General features: G+C 43.8%; 2 protein-coding genes across 3 annotated transcripts in view; one reads left to right on the top strand and one right to left on the bottom strand.

The window, feature by feature from the left end:
- CRACD (capping protein inhibiting regulator of actin dynamics) overlaps window positions 1–17,651 on the top strand; it is a 70,501-nt gene that overhangs the window by 41,475 nt on the left and 11,375 nt on the right. For both annotated transcript variants that reach the window (XM_073341966.1, XM_073341965.1), the window contains 2 exons: window positions 1,991–2,173; window positions 4,753–7,978. In XM_073341966.1, the coding sequence (XP_073198067.1) occupies window positions 1,991–2,173; window positions 4,753–7,978 (3,409 nt within the window). The remainder of the gene's footprint in view (window positions 1–1,990; window positions 2,174–4,752; window positions 7,979–17,651) is intronic.
- The window catches only part of AASDH (aminoadipate-semialdehyde dehydrogenase), an 85,024-nt gene continuing 69,324 nt past the window's right edge, over window positions 1,952–17,651 (bottom strand). The window contains exon 17 of the mRNA XM_073341970.1: window positions 1,952–2,143. Coding sequence (XP_073198071.1) covers window positions 2,106–2,143 — 38 coding nt within the window. The 3' untranslated portion in view covers window positions 1,952–2,105. The remainder of the gene's footprint in view (window positions 2,144–17,651) is intronic.

The raw sequence follows: 17,651 nt of genomic DNA, 5'->3' as shown, positions 1-17,651 counted from the left end.
GAAAACAACTTGACCTATTTTCCACCAACATTTGTTGTAATGGGTTATTGCAGGGATCAGCAACCTTTGGCCCGCGGTCCGCCACAGTAAGCCCCCTGGCAGGCCGGGCCGGTTTGTTTACCTGTCCCGTCCGCAGGTTCGTCTGATCGCGGCTCCAAGTGGCCGTGGTTCGCTGCTCCAGGCCAATGGGGGCCCCAGGAAGCAGAAGGGGTGAGGGATGTGCTGGCCTATAGGTTAACCAGTGGCTAACTCTACTGCATCAATATAAAGGGTGAGCTATAAGCCAGGAACTTCTTGGTGCCAACTGTTAGCGGGCATAGGGAATGCATAGAGTTTTTATAGGGATTCCTCGGGTCAGATATATGCATATTAAGTTCACCAAAGGGTGGCATGTAAGGTCTGGATCAGGAGGCAGTAGCCCACTTGTCATCATAATAATTTCAAAATTTATGTACAGATAATATTTAATGGGTTATGTATCTATACTAGAAATTGTGTTCTCAAATCTTTGGAGTTAAGGCAGGTAACCAAGAGGTGCCATGTCTTAAACGGGTTACTTTCAAACAGTAGGTACAGACGCTTATCTTTCTGTCTGGTCTTGGGTAGTGAGCATTGTAAGTCTCACAATGGAAGACTGTCTGCATACTGAGCATGAGACCAGTCAAAATCTACAGAAGAGGAAATTTACAGGAAAAAATAAACAGCAGGAGGGGATCCTATTTACTAGTAAAGACAATAGATTGTGGGGGGATATATCTGAGAACTAAGAGGATGCTCTCGTTCCTTCATCTAGGAGACAAGCTATGTAAACACAAACACATATACCACTTGAAGCACATTAGACATGAGAGGATCTTGTTAATTAAGTCTAGGTTCTAGAATGCCTGTTACAATTTTATTTTATATGTAACTAATTGTTTCCAATACTACTACTTGCTGTCACTTGAATCTCTATACTTTTTAAAATAAACTTCTACTCATTTTCACTATAAACTTATCTAAACGGAGCAGTTATCTAAGATGTAATTAGTAAGCTGGGGTGTTCTGCTTATTTGGGAGCAGCAAATCTGTGAATACTGCGAATGTCCAGTGGACCAGGAGCTGGACACGCCAGGTGAATGCTCAGAGGGCTTGGGGGTTGGAGTGTGTCTATCGCTATGCGTTCTGTGACATGTAGAGACATGACCTATATTACATATGCATTTAGGGCTCAGTTGTGCCCAGCCCTGCACAGGAGGAGGGTGGGTGAGAGGTTGCAAGGAACATCTCTTCCCCTTGTATCCTCTGGTAGAGCTAAGTAGAATGGCAATCCCTGTGCTTCCAGCAGCACAAGGATTGCTCCAAGCTAGTTCCACTACTACTGCTAACCTCTCCAAATGAGACAGAGAGAGGCAAAAAGGGGCGGGAGAGGCATCTTGTTGCCCTGCTTCTGCATCAGTCAGCACAGCTGGCCACACATGAAAGAGTACACCAAGCATGATGCACTGGCCATGCTCCCACTGTGCTCCACGAAGCATTGTACCTGCCTGAGGCATAAGGTTTCTAGCATTTCCCACTGGGGTGGGGTGGCTCTGCAGCACTCCCTACTGTAGGCTCTGTTGTAATGCTTAGATTGGTTTATCCTTCCTATCTTTCAGCCATTTCTTGATGTAGCCTTACTCAAACGAGTGTGGTGGGCAATACTTACAGAAGAATTAATTGATTAATTGATTTAATTGGGGATTGGTCCTGCTTTTGAGCAGGGGGTTGGACTAGATGACCTCCTGAGGTCCCTTCCAACCCTGATATTCTATGATAAGAATTCATGTCTTTTTTTTTTACCTTTGGCAAACTTAAAATGTCCAAGGGAATATTGCTGGAAATTCTTTCCTCGTTTTGCATGTTTTCTACTAACCACTCTCTTGAATGCATACATACAGAAATGTTTTTTGTTTTAAATCTTTTTGTATGGTTTTAATGAGAGTTACTTTGTATATATGGTACAAAACAGGTCACTCCAGTCAAATCGTCTCGGTCAAAAAGACACATTTCCTCTGCTGGCACAATTGAATCAATCAATCTTGATGCGGTCCCCCAGGCAATCGCTCGTCTGGACAACAGCGCGGCTAAGCACAAACTCTCCATAAAGCCAAAAAAACAGAGGCTGTCAAGAAAACACAGAAGATTAACAAAGGTATTGAACTGATTTGGGTTGTCAAATGATGAGATGAGATGGTCTGCTTTAGAAACTGTAGTAAGTACTCACAAAATAGTTGCAACTGAAAATAACAAGATGAATGGTAGGTATGATGCAGGTACAGACCTGGCTGGGTAACACCGGGGAGATCTTTGGGAAACTTTCACAACGTTGACTTTGTCTTCACTGCAAAACGAGGCATGTGGTTTTTATATTGAGAGAACTCAAGATAGCTGTCTGAATGTAAAGTTCTAGTGGAGACAAGGGACAGGTAGTGTTTAGCTCCGTGTAGCTATCTGGGGCTGATGATGTGCTGCACCCATCCAGGAGAGTTCCAGGAGGCACTGTGAGGGTGCAATGTGCTCTCTTCTCCACAATCAGCCAGCTTCATTGACCTGTGTGGAGGGAGGGTGGGCCATGGTCCTTTCTCTTTTCCCTTCCTCACTCCCTGTGCACCCTTCCCATCCTGGTGTGCCCCTGCCATAATCTGGCCATTGGGCTTCCAAAAGAAATACTTCACAATCCAAACAACGATAGGAAAGGAATGATGGAAGGAGCCCTACGTCTCTCCCACACTGTCTTCCCTCCTCTCCAGGAACCCGAAAGAGGCCAGTGGGCAGCTTCCCTGGAGTTAACAGGAATTTCCAGATAAGGGAGGGTAGGTGGGGCAGGGAGGGAGCTGCTGGGCTAAGACATTTATTCACGGGAGGACAGCAGGACAGAAAAAAGAGCCCAGCCACCCCTTTGTTTTGCTCTGTCTATTCCCTCATCCTCTCTCCCTTCTGGTGAGAAACGTGTTGGCCCAGCATCTCCTTCCCCCTCAACTAACAGAAGGCATTTTAATGGTAATGGTGTTGTCTGAGGAGCTGCAGAGTCTTGGTGAGCCTGTTATGTCTACGGAAGGTCCATGTAGCTGGGAGGAAGCACGCCCTGTACTGGGCAGAGAGTGAGTCAGCTGCTTGCCTAGAACCAGCAAGACTCCTGAAGTGGCGTGTGGAGCTGACATGCAGGAAACAAATTGGCAGTCAGAAAGAGGCAGCAGCGAAGGACTTCATACAGCTTCTGCAGGTATTGCAGCTTAGTAAAAGCTGTTGATAGAGACGGAAACGTGGAATCAACAGGAGACTGAGGGTACATCTCCACTGCAGCTGGGAACCTGCTTCTCAGCTTGGGTAGACAGACACATGCTAACTCTATTTGAGCTAGCACACAGCAAAATAGCAGAGTAGCCAGGAGTAGCTCTGGCTAATGGCCTGATACAAACCCGTCTGGAACCTCTGGGTACATACTTGGGTGGCTAGTCCAAGCTGCCGCTTGTGCTACCTCCCGACTACAGTGCTATTTTTAGTACATTAGCTTGAGCAGAGCTAGCACATCTGTCTACCCAAGCTGGGAAGTACGCTCCCAGCTGCAGGGTAGACATACGGTCCCTGAAACAAACAAAATACCTCTTGTACCACTAACCCACCTCATGGTATCCCATTTAATCGCAATGGCTACCTTCATTAAGCAGCAGTCATCACACCTCTCCACTAGCATAGAAAAGCTAGGGATCTCCAGGTTTTTCATGATTTTTAGGTAGCTCCCAGATTTCTGCATTGGAACCACCAGCGTGGGGAGCCCCAACTAACTGGGGTTTAGCCAGGCAGAAAGTAGCAGCCAAGCAGCATTTCCTTTACCATTGTTCCTCCTGTCCTTGCCGTCACCACACAGCTGCTCTCTGCAGGGCTGCATGCTCATTGTGTGGAAAGAGCCAGCCCTGCAGAGAGAACTGACACAGACAATGCTTTTGACCAGATGCTTAATGTTTTTGAGCCTTAACAGAACAAATTCTGGAGCTTACAAAGTGGTTAAATGTGGGACAGTGCTGGAAATGTGAATGTCACATTCTAAAATCTATTCACATCATGGGTGGCCAAAGAGAGGCCCGTGGGCCGGGTGAAGCCCCTGTGTGATTGTGGCCACCTTCATGTGGCCTGTGGTGACTACAGATCCCAGCATACAATATTCCCCAATGAGCCCGGTGGCCTCCTTAGCTTTTGGCTTTGGTGGTCTGTATCAGTACGCTCTGCGCTTCAGACCCAGTTTTATGGTGAGGGTGGCTGCTGCCTACTCCATTTTACACAAATCAGCGTGGCCCTTAGACTTCCCTGAAGGTGCTGCTGCAGGTCTTGGTTAGTCAGAATTTGGGCACCATTGATTTACCTGCATTAGTGTAAACTGTGATTTATTATTTAGTATTACCATGTTGTTGGTGCCAGGATGTGTCCTTTCTTTTACAAAATATCACTCCTGTAAAGTGGTGAAGCAGATCAACCCACATGTTGTTCAGTTACTCTAATATGTCATGGGTTATGATACTGTAACTCATGAGTTAGTGTGTGTAGTCTGTACTCAAATACAGTAAAAATATGACTTTCTAACAAAGGACGAAAATAAAATGATCTATATCTCAAGCCAATTGTTAAAAAATAGAGACTAGTCAGTTTGCAACTGATCAGTTCACCATTCTGTACAGTGAAGAAAGGGAACAATAACCAATATTAAGTAACTCTGCTTTTGTTTCCCAACATTAGGAGTCACAAAGCGTAACAGTGACAGAGTTTGAGCAAGAAAACCCAGAAACCCCCCAGTACAGAGAGAGATACCCAGATGACCATGGGCGCATTGCCACAGCGAAGCCAACCCAGAACAGAGAGGGCCGAAAGCATCTTGAGTTAGCAGATGAGAAAAGAAAGCAAGAAGATCACTGGAGAATCCTCGAGGCTGAAGAGAAAAGACAAATGGCAGAAGCAGAGGGAAAAAAACATTTGGAAGAACAAAGATGCCAGGAAATTGAAGAGATGCAAAGGCAACAGGAGAGAAAGCATTGTGAGAAAGAGAAAAGGCAGCATCTCCTTAAGGAGGAGAAATATTTGAAAATAAAAGAGCAGAGGCACCAGGAGGAGGAGAAAAGTCAAGAAGAAGAACGGAGACAACAGGAACTGGAGGAGCAGAAAAGACTGGACGAACGGAGACAACAGGAACTGGAGGAGCAGAAAAGACTGGACGAATGGAGACAACAGGAACTGGAGGAGCAGAAAAGACTGGACGAATGGAGACAACAGGAACTGGAGGAGCAGAAAAGACTGGACGAAAGGAGACAACAGGAACTGGAGGAGCAGAAAAGACTGGACGAACGGAGACAACAGGAACTGGAGGAGCAGAAAAGACTGGACGAAAGGAGACAACAGGAACTGGAGGAGCAGAAAAGACTGGACGAAAGGAGACAACAGGAACTGGAGGAGCAGAAAAGACTGGACGAAAGGAGACAACAGGAACTGGAGGAGCAGAAAAGACTGGACGAACGGAGACAACAGGAACTGGAGGAACAGAAAAGACTGGACAAACGGAGACAACAGGAACTGGAGGAACAGAAAAGACTGGACGAACGGAGACAACAGGAACTGGAGGAACAGAAAAGACTGGACAAACGGAGACAACAGGAACTGGAAGAATGGAGACGAGTGGAACTGGAGGAGCAGAAAATAAAAGAACTGGAAGAACAAAGGTGTCATGAGATTGGAAAACAGCATCAGGAGGAAGAAAAAAAGAGACAAGAGGAACAAAAAAGACAAGAATTGGAAGAACAGAGACAAGAATTTGAGAAAAGGCATCTTCAGGCTGAAGAGAAGTTGCAGCAGGAGGAAGAAGCTAAGAGACTGGAAGAACAAAGCCAGCATCAGAAGGAAAAAAAGAAGAGACAAGGAGAACAAACTCTACAAAAACTGGAGAAGCAAAAGACACAAGAAGAACAAAAAAGACATGAGCCAGCAGAACAAACACCCCTGGAGAGTGAAGAGAGAGAACAACAGGGGAAATTTAAAATAAGGCAAGAGGAATCAAATGAACAAGAACTGAAAGAACAGGCAGAAATACACGTGGATGGACAACAGCATTTGGAAAAGCAAAAAGAACAAGAGCAAGCCTTAAGACAGCAACAGGTCAAAGAAGAAGTGTGTTCTGGGGATGCTGGTAGTGAATCTATGGAGAAGCAGCTTCAAGAAGAATCAAACCAACAAAAAACAAAAGAGTCACAGAAAGGGAAAGAAACAGTGCTTGAAAAGCTAACACCAAAACAGAAGAGAGAAGTCGAAGCTCAGGAGCAGAAGACAGGTGAAGAACTAAGGTGGCAGGAAGTAGATGAAAGGCAGGCTATGCACAGACCATTCACATTTCAAGTGTCATCGGGAGAGAAACAGATCATATTTCAAAAAGTGAATTTGAGCCCCGTTACTCCTGTCAAAGAGGCAGCGCACCTTTCTGCCCTCAAAGAATCCAAGACCCACAAATTTAGCAAAGGTTCTCCTGCACTTCCCTACTCTTTGTGTGTCCCACACACAGCTATTTTGGTTACTGGAGCACAGCTTTGTGGCACTGCCGTAAACCTGAATCAGATCAAAGATACAGCTTGTAAGTCTTTACTTGGTTTGACAGAAGAAAAAATAAACCTGGATTTTCCCCCACCAGAAAACACCCAGAAAACTACTCTTGATTCCAAATCTAGCCGCAGTAAAATGAAGTATACACAGGAGACATTGAACAACCAGGATGTATTAGCTGAATGGGCTTCTATTAGATCTAGAATCCTAAAGAGTGCAGAAAACAGCAAGCTAAATGAAAAAGACCGAGTAAGTGTCTGTAGATACAGTGATGACTGGACTCCCAAAGGACGAGGTGCTTCCCATGCCAATTTAAGGAAAACACTTTCTGCGAATGCAAAATTTTCCATAACACCAGCATGGCAGAAATTTTCAGAAACCTCAAAAGCCAGTGCAGATGCTGAGAGTGCCTGTGGTACAGAAGGTACTGAACCAGAGAACACAAGAAAAAAGACAGATTCATCCAATGATGCAAATGATGATGTGGCTGCTCGCAATGAGACTCCAGCTTGTAAAGATAATGTGACTGAAATGGCAACAAAGAGTGAAACACACCTTGAAATGGCAAACTACACAGAAGGCTATAAGTTTGCCAAAGATCTTCCATCTTTCCTTGTTCCAAGCCTCTCTCATTCTTCAGGAAAAGAACTGCCCCCATCAGAATCTCCAGCTACTTTGGAAAGTCAGCAGAACACTGGTACAAGAAACCTGGATAAAACAGCACCACATGAAGAAGAAAATGTTTCTCCATTTGGGATAAAGTTAAGAAGGACAAATTACTCCTTACGTTTTCACTACGATCAACAGGCGGAGCAAAAGAAAAAGAAAAGATACAGTGCAGGAGATAGTTTTGATGGTGTACCTGCCCCACTATTTACAACAGAAAGTGGAAAAGAAACCATTAATACCACTCTAAAAGACAATATATCCCCTAGCCTAGAGAGAAGGGATGCCACTGTTAATGTTTTAAAAGACTCTTCAAATAACGTTTCGGAGAACTCAGACACAACAGTTACACTTCTATTCCCATCGACCAACAGCCAGATTCCTTTACCTAGTCATGAGAAACCTGTGTGTAAATCGTCACTCCAACAAAAACCTGCATTAGCTCCAAAGCCCACAAACCAGACCCCGCCATCCTCTCCTCTCTCTAAAAGGAACAGATCAAACTTAGCTGACACATTAGGTCAAAAGACGGCTAAACCAGAGTTAGACACCACCTGGAAAAAAGAAGACAGTAAAGTGAACGTGATGCACTCACCAGCACAGAATGAGAACAAAAATGAAGAGGAAGAAACCAGAGAAAAGAAGTCATTTTTCCCATCTATCACCATGCCATGGAGAGAGAAAGCTGATAAAAAGGCTGAGCCACTGAAAAAAGGTAGGCAACATGAAAGTGTCACATGTAACTATGGGCCATGTTTCCAGAATGAGAGGCTGGAGGTTTGTGTGCAGAATTTTGGCCTTAAATGTAGACTATTATTAATCCTTATTTGGCCTGGTAACAACTTAGTGCAAGTGGTGTACAAATAAATCAGGAGACTAATTCCAGTCACAACTAGCTTACAGTCTAGTTTAGACACAGACAAAACAGATCAAACATAAATAATAAGTGATATACTGGTGTGTCTGGTAGTGGCAATCTAGACATCTAATTGTGATCTCTCAAGGAAGTGTGTTTTAAAGAAGCAATTGAAGTCTCTTGTTCAGTCAGGAGATATGCATATGGATGGAGGCCCCCTTAATATTTTTAATTAAATAAATACTACTGGGAATTGTGTGATTATGGGAGACTTTAACTTCCCAGATATAGATTGGAAGACAAGTGCTACTAATAATAGTAGGGCCCAGATTTTCCTGGAGGTGATAGCCAACAGATTTCTTCACCAAATAGTTGCTGAACCAACAAGATGTAATACCATTTTAGATTTGGTGATTTTAGATTTAGATTGGTGAGTAGTGAGGACCTCGTAGAAGAACTGGTTGTAGAGGACAACCTTGGTTCAAGTGATCATGAGCTAATTTAGTTTAAACTAAATGGAAGGATAAACAAAAATAGATCTGCAATTAGGGACCTTGATTTCGAAAGGGCAAACTTTAAAAAATTAAGGGAATTAGGAAGTGGACTGAACTGAAGAACTCAAGGATCTGAATGTGGAGGAAGTTTGGAATTACTTTAAGTCAAAGTTGCAGAAACTATCTGAAGTCTGCATCCCAAACAAGGGGAAAAAATTCATAGGGAAAGGTTGCAGACCAAGCTGGATGAACAAGTATCTCAAACAAGTGATTAAGAGAAAGCAGAAAGCCTACAAGGAATGGAAGAGGGGATGAATCAGCAAGGAAAGATACCTCTTGGAGGTCAGAAAGTGTAGGATTAAAGTGAGAACAGACAAAAGCCAAGCAGAGTTGGACCTTGCAAAGGGAATTAAAATCAATAGTAAAAGGTTCTATAGCCATATAAATAAGAAGAAAACAAGGAAAGTGGAATTGCTAAACACTGAGGATGTGGTGGAGATTAAAGATAAACTAGGCATGTCCCAACATCTAAACAAATACTTTACCTCAGTTTTTAATTAGGCTAATGAAGAACTTAGGGGTAGTAGCAGGGTGGCTAATGGGAATGAGAACATAGAGGTAGAAGTCAAAGTCAAACTCAAACAGTTTATGGTGACTAAATTGGGAGGTCCAGATAATCTCCATCCAAAAATATTGAAGGAACTGGCACATGAAATTGCAAGCCCAATAGCAAAGATTTTTAATGACTCTAAACTCGGACATTGTACCCTCTGACTGGAGAATTGCTAATATTGTTCCTATTTTTTTAAGAAAGAGAGAAAAAGTGATCTGGGAAACTACACACTTGTTAGTTTGACCTCAGTTGTATGCAAGGTCTTGGAATAAATTGTGAAAGAGAAAGTAGTTAAGGACATAGAGGTTAACAGTAATTGGGATAAAATTCATCATGGTTTTACAAAAGGTAGATCATGCCAGACCAACCTGATCTCCCTCTTTGAGAAGATAACTGATTTTTTTAGACAAAGGCAATCCAGTAGAGCTCATCTACCTGGATTATAGTAAGACATTTGATACAGTTTCACATGAGAAATTATTAGTGAAATTGGAGAGGATGGGGATTAGTATGAGAATTGAAAGATGGATAAGGAACTGGCTCAAGGGAAGACTACAACAGGTCATACTGAAAGGTGAACTGTCAGGCTGGAGGGAGGTTACTCAGGATTGCTCTTGGGACCAATCTTATTTAGCGTTTTTATTACTGATGTTGGCACAAGAAGTGAGTGTACTAATAAAATTTGACACAAAGTTGGGAAGTATTGGCAATACGGAGGAGGACTGGAATATCATAACAGAAGATCTCAATGACATTGTAAACTGGAATAATAGAAACAGGATAAAATTTAATATTGCGGAATGAAAGGTCACACATTTAGGGACTAACAAAAACATTTGTTATAAGCTAGGGACATATCAGTTGGAAGTGACAGTGGAGGAGAAAGACCTGGGTGTATTGGTTGATCACAGGATGACTAAGCTGCCAGTGTGATGTGGCTGTGAAAAAAAGCCTAATACAGTCCAAGGATGCATCAGGCGAGGTATTTCCAGTAGAGACAGGGAAGTGTTAGTACCATTATACAAGGCACTGGTGAGACACATCTGGAATAGTGTGCAATTCTGGTCTCCCCTGTTTAAGAAAGATGAATTCAAAGTGAAATATGTGCAGAGAAGGGCTACTTGGAGGCTCCAAGGAATAGAAAACCTATCTTATGAGAGGAAACTTGTTTAGCCTAAACAAAAGAAGGCTGAGGGATATATGATTGCTCTCTATAAATACATCAAAGGGATAAATACCAGGGAGGGAGAGGAGTTATTTAAGTTAAGCGCCAATGTGGACACAAGAACAAATGGATATAAACTGGCCAACGAGTTTAGACTTGAAATTAGGAGAAGGTTTCTAACCATCAGAGGAGTGACGTTCTGGAACAGACTTCCAAGGGGAACAATGGGGGGCAAAAAACCTTCTGGCTTCAAGGCTGAGCTTGATAAGTTTATGGAGGGGATGGTATGGTGAGACTGCCTACAACGGCATGTAACTGATCTGTGATTGCTAGCAGCAAATATATCCAGTGGCCAGTGATGGGATACTAGATGGGGAGGGCTCTGAGTTACTACAGAGAATTATTTCCCAGGTGTCTGACTGGTGAGCCTTGCCCACATGTTCAGGGTCCAACTCAGGTCGGCAACCTTTCAGAAGTGGTGTGCCAACTCTTCATTTATTCACTGTAATTTAAGGTTTTGCGTGCTAGTAATATATTTTACATTTACAAGGGCCGACGGACGGAACCCCAGACTGGCAGCGGGCTGAGCGGGGCCAGCAGCTGGGACCCCGGCTCACAGGGGCTGGCGGATGGAACCCCAGACTGGCATAGGGGGCAGCGGATAGCCCACTGCCGGCCTGGGGTTCTGTCCATCCAGGCCGGCAACAGGCTGAGTGGGGCTGGCGACCAGGACCCCAGGCTGGCAGCAGAGTGCCATTGTAAATCAGCTCGCATGCTGCCTTTTGCATGCGTGCCATTGGTTGCCGACCCCTGGTCTAACTAATCACCATATTTGGGATTGGGAAGGAATTTTTCCCTGGGTCACATCGGCAGAGACCCTGGGGTTTTTTTGCTTTCCTCTGCAGCATGGGGCATGGGTCACTTGCAAGTTTAAACTAGTGCAAATGGTGGATTCTCTGTAACGTGAAGTCTTTAAACTAGGGCTGTCAATTAATTGCAGTTAACTCAAGCAATTAATGCAAAACAGATTAACTAGATTAAAAAATTATTTTTGATTAATCGCCATTTTTATTGCACTATTAATAATAGAATACCAATTTAAATGTTCAAATATATTAATTTCAATTACAACACAGAAGTGTACAACACTATACAAAGTGTACAGTGCTCACTTTATAGTATTATTTTAATTATCTTTTTACAGTTCAAATATTTGTAAACAAAAGAAATAGTATTTTCAGTTCACCTCATACAAGTACTGTAGTGCAATCTCTTTATCATGGAAGTGCAACTTACAAATGTAGAATTAATTTTTGTTACATAACTGCACTCAAAAACAAAACAATGTAAAACTTGAGAAACTACAAGTCTACTCAGTCCTACTTCAAGTTCAGCCAAGTTTGTTTACATTTACGGGAGATATTGCTGTCCGCTTCTTATTAACAGTATCACCTGAAAGTGAGAACAGGTGCTCACGTGGAACTGTTGTAGCCCACGTTACAAGGTATTTATGTGTCAGATATGCTAAATGTTCGGATGCCCCTTCATGCTTCTACCACCATTCCAGAGCACATGCTTCCATGTTAAAAAAAAATATGTCAATTAAAATTGTGACTGAACACTGTGGGGGAGAATTGTATGTCTCCTGCTCCATGGTTTTCTGCCATATATTTTGTGTTATGGCAGTCTCAGATGACAACCAAGCAGATGATGTTCTATTTAAGAACACTTTCACTGCAGATTTGACAAAATGCAAAGAAGGTACCAATATGAGATTTCTAAAGACAGCTACAGCACTTGACCCAAGGTTTAAGAATCTGAAATGCCTTTCAAACTCTGAGAGGGACTAGGTGTGGAGCATGCTGTGAGAAGTCTTAAAGAGCAACACTCCAATGCGGAAACTACAGAACCCGAACCACCAAAATCAACCTTCTGTTGGTGGCATCTGACTCAGATGATGAAAATGAACATGCATTGGTCCACACTGCTTTGGATCGTTATCAAGCAGAACCAGTCATCAGCATGGAAGCATGCCCTCTGGAATGGTGGTCAAAGCATGAAAGAGCATACAAATGTTTAGTATATCTGACACATAAATCCTTGCAATGCTGGCTACAACAGTGCTATGCGAATGCCTGGTCTCACTTTCAGGTTACGTTGTAAATAAGAAGCAGGCAGCATTCATAGAATCATAGAATATCAGGGTTGGAAGGGTCCTCAGGAGGTCATCTAGTCCAACCCCCTGCTCAAAGCAGGACCGATTCCCAATTAAATCATCCCAGCCAGGGCTTTGTCAAGCCTGACCTTAAAAACTTCTAAGGAAGGACATTGCACCACCTCCCTAGGTAACGCATTCCAGTGTTTCACCACCCTCCTAGTGAAAAAGTTTTTCCTAATATCCAACCTAAATCTCCCCATTATCTCCTGTAAGAATAAACAAACTTATTTGTCTTAGTGATTGGCTGAACAAGAAGTAGGACTGAGTGGACTTGTAGGCGATAAAGTTTTACATTCTTTAATTTTTGAGTGCAATTATGTAAAAAAAAATCTACATGTGTACGTTGCATTTTCATGATAGAGACTGCACTACAGTACTTGTATGAGGTGAATTGAAAAATATTATTTCTTTTATCATTTTTACAGTGCAAATATTTGTAATCACAAATAATAATATAAAGTAAGCACTGTACACTTTGTATTCTGTGTTGTAACTAAAGTCAATATATTTGAAAATATAGAAAATATCCAAAAATATTTAAATAAATGGTATTCTGTTATTAACGTGTGATTAAAACTGCAAATAATCATGACTTTTTTTATCTCACAATTAATCACAATTAATTTTTTAATTATTTGGCAGCCCTACTTTAAGCCATGATTTGAAATCTGCGGTTAGTGGTTATTACAGGAGTCGGTAGGCAGGGCCGGCCCACAACATTTTGGCACCTCAGGCGGGGAGCTCAAATGACACCCCCATGTCCCCTTGCTTGGGCCAAAACTTTGAAAGGTCTCAATTATGCCTTCTTCCTGTTCTACTCTTCTCATGGTACTGCTCTGCTTCCTACCCCAATAAAGGAGAACTAACAACTTAAAATGCTTTGTTCAAAAATTTTAAGTAACACTTAACTTTCAAACGCCTGAACAGCAAATGTAAATTTTCTTGTCTGCATAGTAAACACTGGCATTTTAATCTGTTTGAATAATCAAAGTCGTGCTTTCCGTGCCTTCTTGGTTGCAAAGATTTGAACTGCTTCCTGCTGAAGGTCCACGGTTTGGGCCAGCTCATGCTCTGTTGAGATGGTTGCAAGGCCGACCAGCCTCTCCTGTGTCATTGTGGAGCGTAGATGTGTTTTTATTAACTTCAGCTTGGAGAAGCTGCGTTCTCCACTGGCAACTGTTACAGGAAGTGTTAGAAGTATGCACAGAGCAACAAAAGCATTTGGAAAGAGGGTGGTCATCTTATCTGTGCACATACATTTCAGCAGGATCAACTCCAAAAGCTGTTCTGGAATATATCTTGAAAGGGCTTTCAATTCATCACCTAAATATCACGCATGTCATCATGTGTCAACACTGGCTCTAGTGCCCTGCATTGCTGGTGTAGGTCTTCTTCTGGTATGGTGAAGAGTTTTGGAATATCAAACAACATCCCAAATATACTGATGTGTTCCTTAAGCTGCATGAAACGTTCTTCAACTGACTGTATTGCACAATCTAGCACCTGGTTAAAGAATTCAACTTTGAATTGTTGTTTGAGGTCTCTTATGGGATTATCCCGTGCCTCGTAATCAAAATGTCGTCTTCTTTGGTGACTCTTATATTCTTGAATGGGTGGGAAAATAACTTCAGTGTGAAGTTCCTCTGCCAACTTCTGTGCACTCTTCAGAACGTTTTGAAATCCCTCATCTGACTGGTAAGACTAAAGATATGACTTTGTTTTGTCCAGTTGTTCCATTGCTCCAGATATATATCAAGGTCAACACCTTGGAGTCTCTTGCTTACAACATTTATTTCAAACAGTATGTCATGCCACAACACTAAGCCACACAGAAATTTGAAGTGATGTATGTTTCTGGAGATTCCATTTCCCTCTGACACTGTTCTCCCACGAACAGTTCCTGTCATAGCAGTATCCTCCATAATGGCAACTATGCCATCATCTATCTTCCCAATTTGGTATTTGATAGGCTTTATCGCCTCCACTTGACTTTCCCATGAAGTGAGCTGTAGCTCACGAAAGCTCATGCTCAAATAAATTGGTTAGTCTCTAAGGTGCCACAAGTACTCCTTTTCTTTTTGCGAATACAGACTAACACGGCTGTTCCTCTGAAACCTGTCAGTGGTTTCAGTGTCAGAGAGGATGTTCCCAGATGTTGCTTCAAAATTTGCCATTGATGAGAAAAATACATAGATGCTTCGAATTACATTAAAAAATTCAGCAGCCTCTCTAGAAGCTGATGCTGCATCACTGACCACCAAGTTCAATGATGAGAACTGCAGGGGACAAAAAAAGCTCGAGGGTTTAACTCTCAGATCCATGCCTACACTCCTCTATTCTTTCCTCTCATGTTGGCACCATTATCGTAGCCGTGACCTCTCATGTCAGCTGTCACAATTCCCGTAACTTCCAGCGTTTTAAGAAGCACATTTGTCATACCAGCTCCTGTAGTATCATCAATGTCAATACATTCTAGAAAATGCTCTCTGACCATCACCATTGCAGGGACATTTTCACTAGGTTCTGTTATTGTTACAAAATGCACCATTAAAGTCATTTGTTCCGTATGGCTGATGTCAGGTGTGCAGTCCAGGATAACGGAGTAATATCTTGCTGACTTCAGATCTGCCACAATTTTCTATTGGACTTTTGTTGCCAGTAACTGTATGATCTCATTTCGAATTGTTTTTCCAAGGTAGTGGTGTGTGTACATTTCTTGGGTGGTGACTCTTCTTAGATGCTCCCGGAGTACAGCATCAAATTCAGCCATTAGCTCCACAATTTTAAGGAAGTTTCCATTGTTTGGTACATACAGCTGATCTGAAGTGCCACACAGTGCTAGGTTTTGGTAGCAAGCAGTCTCACAATGGCAATGAGCCTTTTCAGAACATTTTGCCTGTATAGAGACTCTGATGCAATCTTCTCTTGATGCTGATCATCTATGGTGGCCTTTAACCTTAGTCTCATCTCAAGCTCTTTCCACCTAATGAATGCTCTCTGGTGATTTGCTGGCTTCTCATGGCATGCCAGATTTCCAGCCAGATTTTTCCAGTCCTTTGTTCCTCTAGAACCCAATGTGGCTGGAACATTAGACTGGCAGAGTTTGCAACAAAAACAGTATGCAGCATTCTGGGTTTTTGAGTACATAGGCCATGGCCTCTCCACTTTGTCACCATTGGGGATTTCACGCCAGTAATGCTTTGGATGGAAACGTCTATTTTCATTGTCTTTGGGGAACATGAAGTTTTTCACTTGCTGTGGCCTAGGCAGTACAAGGAAGTCCCTCAGGCTACTGCTCAAGTGGGTCCACAGTCCTGGATCATCTAGACTTAAGGAACTAACCTCAGCAGCAGCTGTTTCTTGTGCCTCCACCACACTCTTCTCTGATCAACACTTTTCTTCAGGAATGTGCATGGTTACATCCATTTCAGATGGAGATATGGATGCTGCAGTAGCTGCCAGGTCACCTGCACTCTGACTAAATGGAAGATCAGGCATCTCCTCACCACTCACATCCTCACTGGAGCCGGAAGGCTCACCGTGAACATTTGTGTCTGTGTATCTCAGGAGAGTTCCTTCCTGCTTAGATAGAAAAGCTTCCTTTGCTTTCTTTTTCTGAATGCTGCCCCAGAGGGGCTTTTTTTTCTTTCACTCATGACTGCTGTTCTGTGCCAGCTAGAGTGGCTCTCAACACTCAGTTGAAGGGGACAAATAAGCAGGCTGGTAGCAGGGCCTGAGGGAGGGAAGATATCAGTGACTTAAGGGCCTAACTGGCTCCTACTCTTTCAGTTGACTGCCTGTTCTCCTCAAGTGGGTTCAGGGAAGCAGCAGGAAACAGGAAGCTCCCTGAGAAGCTGGTGTTAATCAGTGCAGGCTCCTGGGGGTGCTAGAGAGGTACATAAGAGGCTCCTCCTCCTCTCTCTCCCTGCAGCTCTGGCTGCTTTCTGTTATTCCCTCTCACCTTTTCTCCTGCCTGCCTGTTATGTCTCTTGTGCTCTCCTTCCTCCTGCACAGCACTCCACTATCTCTGTGCATCTAGAGCAGAGATAATACATATGCGCCAGCAACAGACGCAATTTTCTACACTCTGGGTCGTAGTGGCGCCCCCCCACAGTTTGGCACCTGAGGCAGCCACCTCAGTTTGCCTCATGGTAAGGCCAGCCCAGTGGGTAGGTGAAGTTCTGTGCTGTGCAAAGTGCAGGTCAGACTAGATCAGTGTTTTCCAACTGGTGTGCTGTGGCACACTGGTGTGCCATCAGGCCTGAACAGGTGTGCTGCAGAATTTTTTTTAAAACTATATGTGGAGTGGGGATAGGACAGGGGGAAAGAAAGTGGGGGAAGCCATCTTCTGATTGTCTGCCTCATTGCCCCATCTCCTCCAGGGGCAGAGCAACCAATGGGAGCTCAATCTCCCTCTCCTCCTCACTCTCCTTTTGTGAGCAACTGGTCGGTTCCTCTGTCTCTCCCTATCCCTCCTGCAGCCCCCCTCCTCCCCCAGGATTGGGAGGGGGAAGAATCTCAGGAGAGGAAGGGGGACTGAACTTGGGGGTGGGGGCAGAACTGGTGTGTGTGTGGGGGGGCAGAATTGGGGTGAGGTGGGGGCTGGACAGGCTGGGGGGCAAAGATGGGCGTGTTGACCCCCAAACTCAATAAGTTACAGAGGCAATGCATGCGTCTGGGGGACAGAGTTCTGCCTTCCATTTGGCCCTCCTCCCTTTCCAAGCCCCGTGCCCCTCTAGGGGTGTGGCCAGAGTCCCTTGTGGGGGCACAGAGGAACATTTGGGGATCGGGGGGGCACGAGCAGTGATGACAGCTGCTGTGTGTGTCCAGGTCAGTTTCTCCACCTGGGCTGGGTAATGACCACTGCGCCCTCCAGGCTCAGATACACAGTCCCCTGTGCCGCAAACCACTGGGTGCCGGTGGCCATGGGGACTGTGTAGGACGGCATGGCCAAGCCCAGCCCAGCGTGCACATGGCCACGAGTGGAGCAGCCTCCACTGTGCCAACTAGGGACTGATCACATGGCTGGGCCCTGTAGCGGC

The sequence above is a fragment of the Lepidochelys kempii genome, chromosome 4 (genome assembly GCF_965140265.1).
Source record: "Lepidochelys kempii isolate rLepKem1 chromosome 4, rLepKem1.hap2, whole genome shotgun sequence".
Lineage (NCBI taxonomy): Eukaryota > Metazoa > Chordata > Testudines > Cheloniidae > Lepidochelys > Lepidochelys kempii.
The sequence above is the reverse complement of the archived record's forward strand: the minus strand, read 5'-3'. Positions and strand labels throughout refer to the sequence as shown.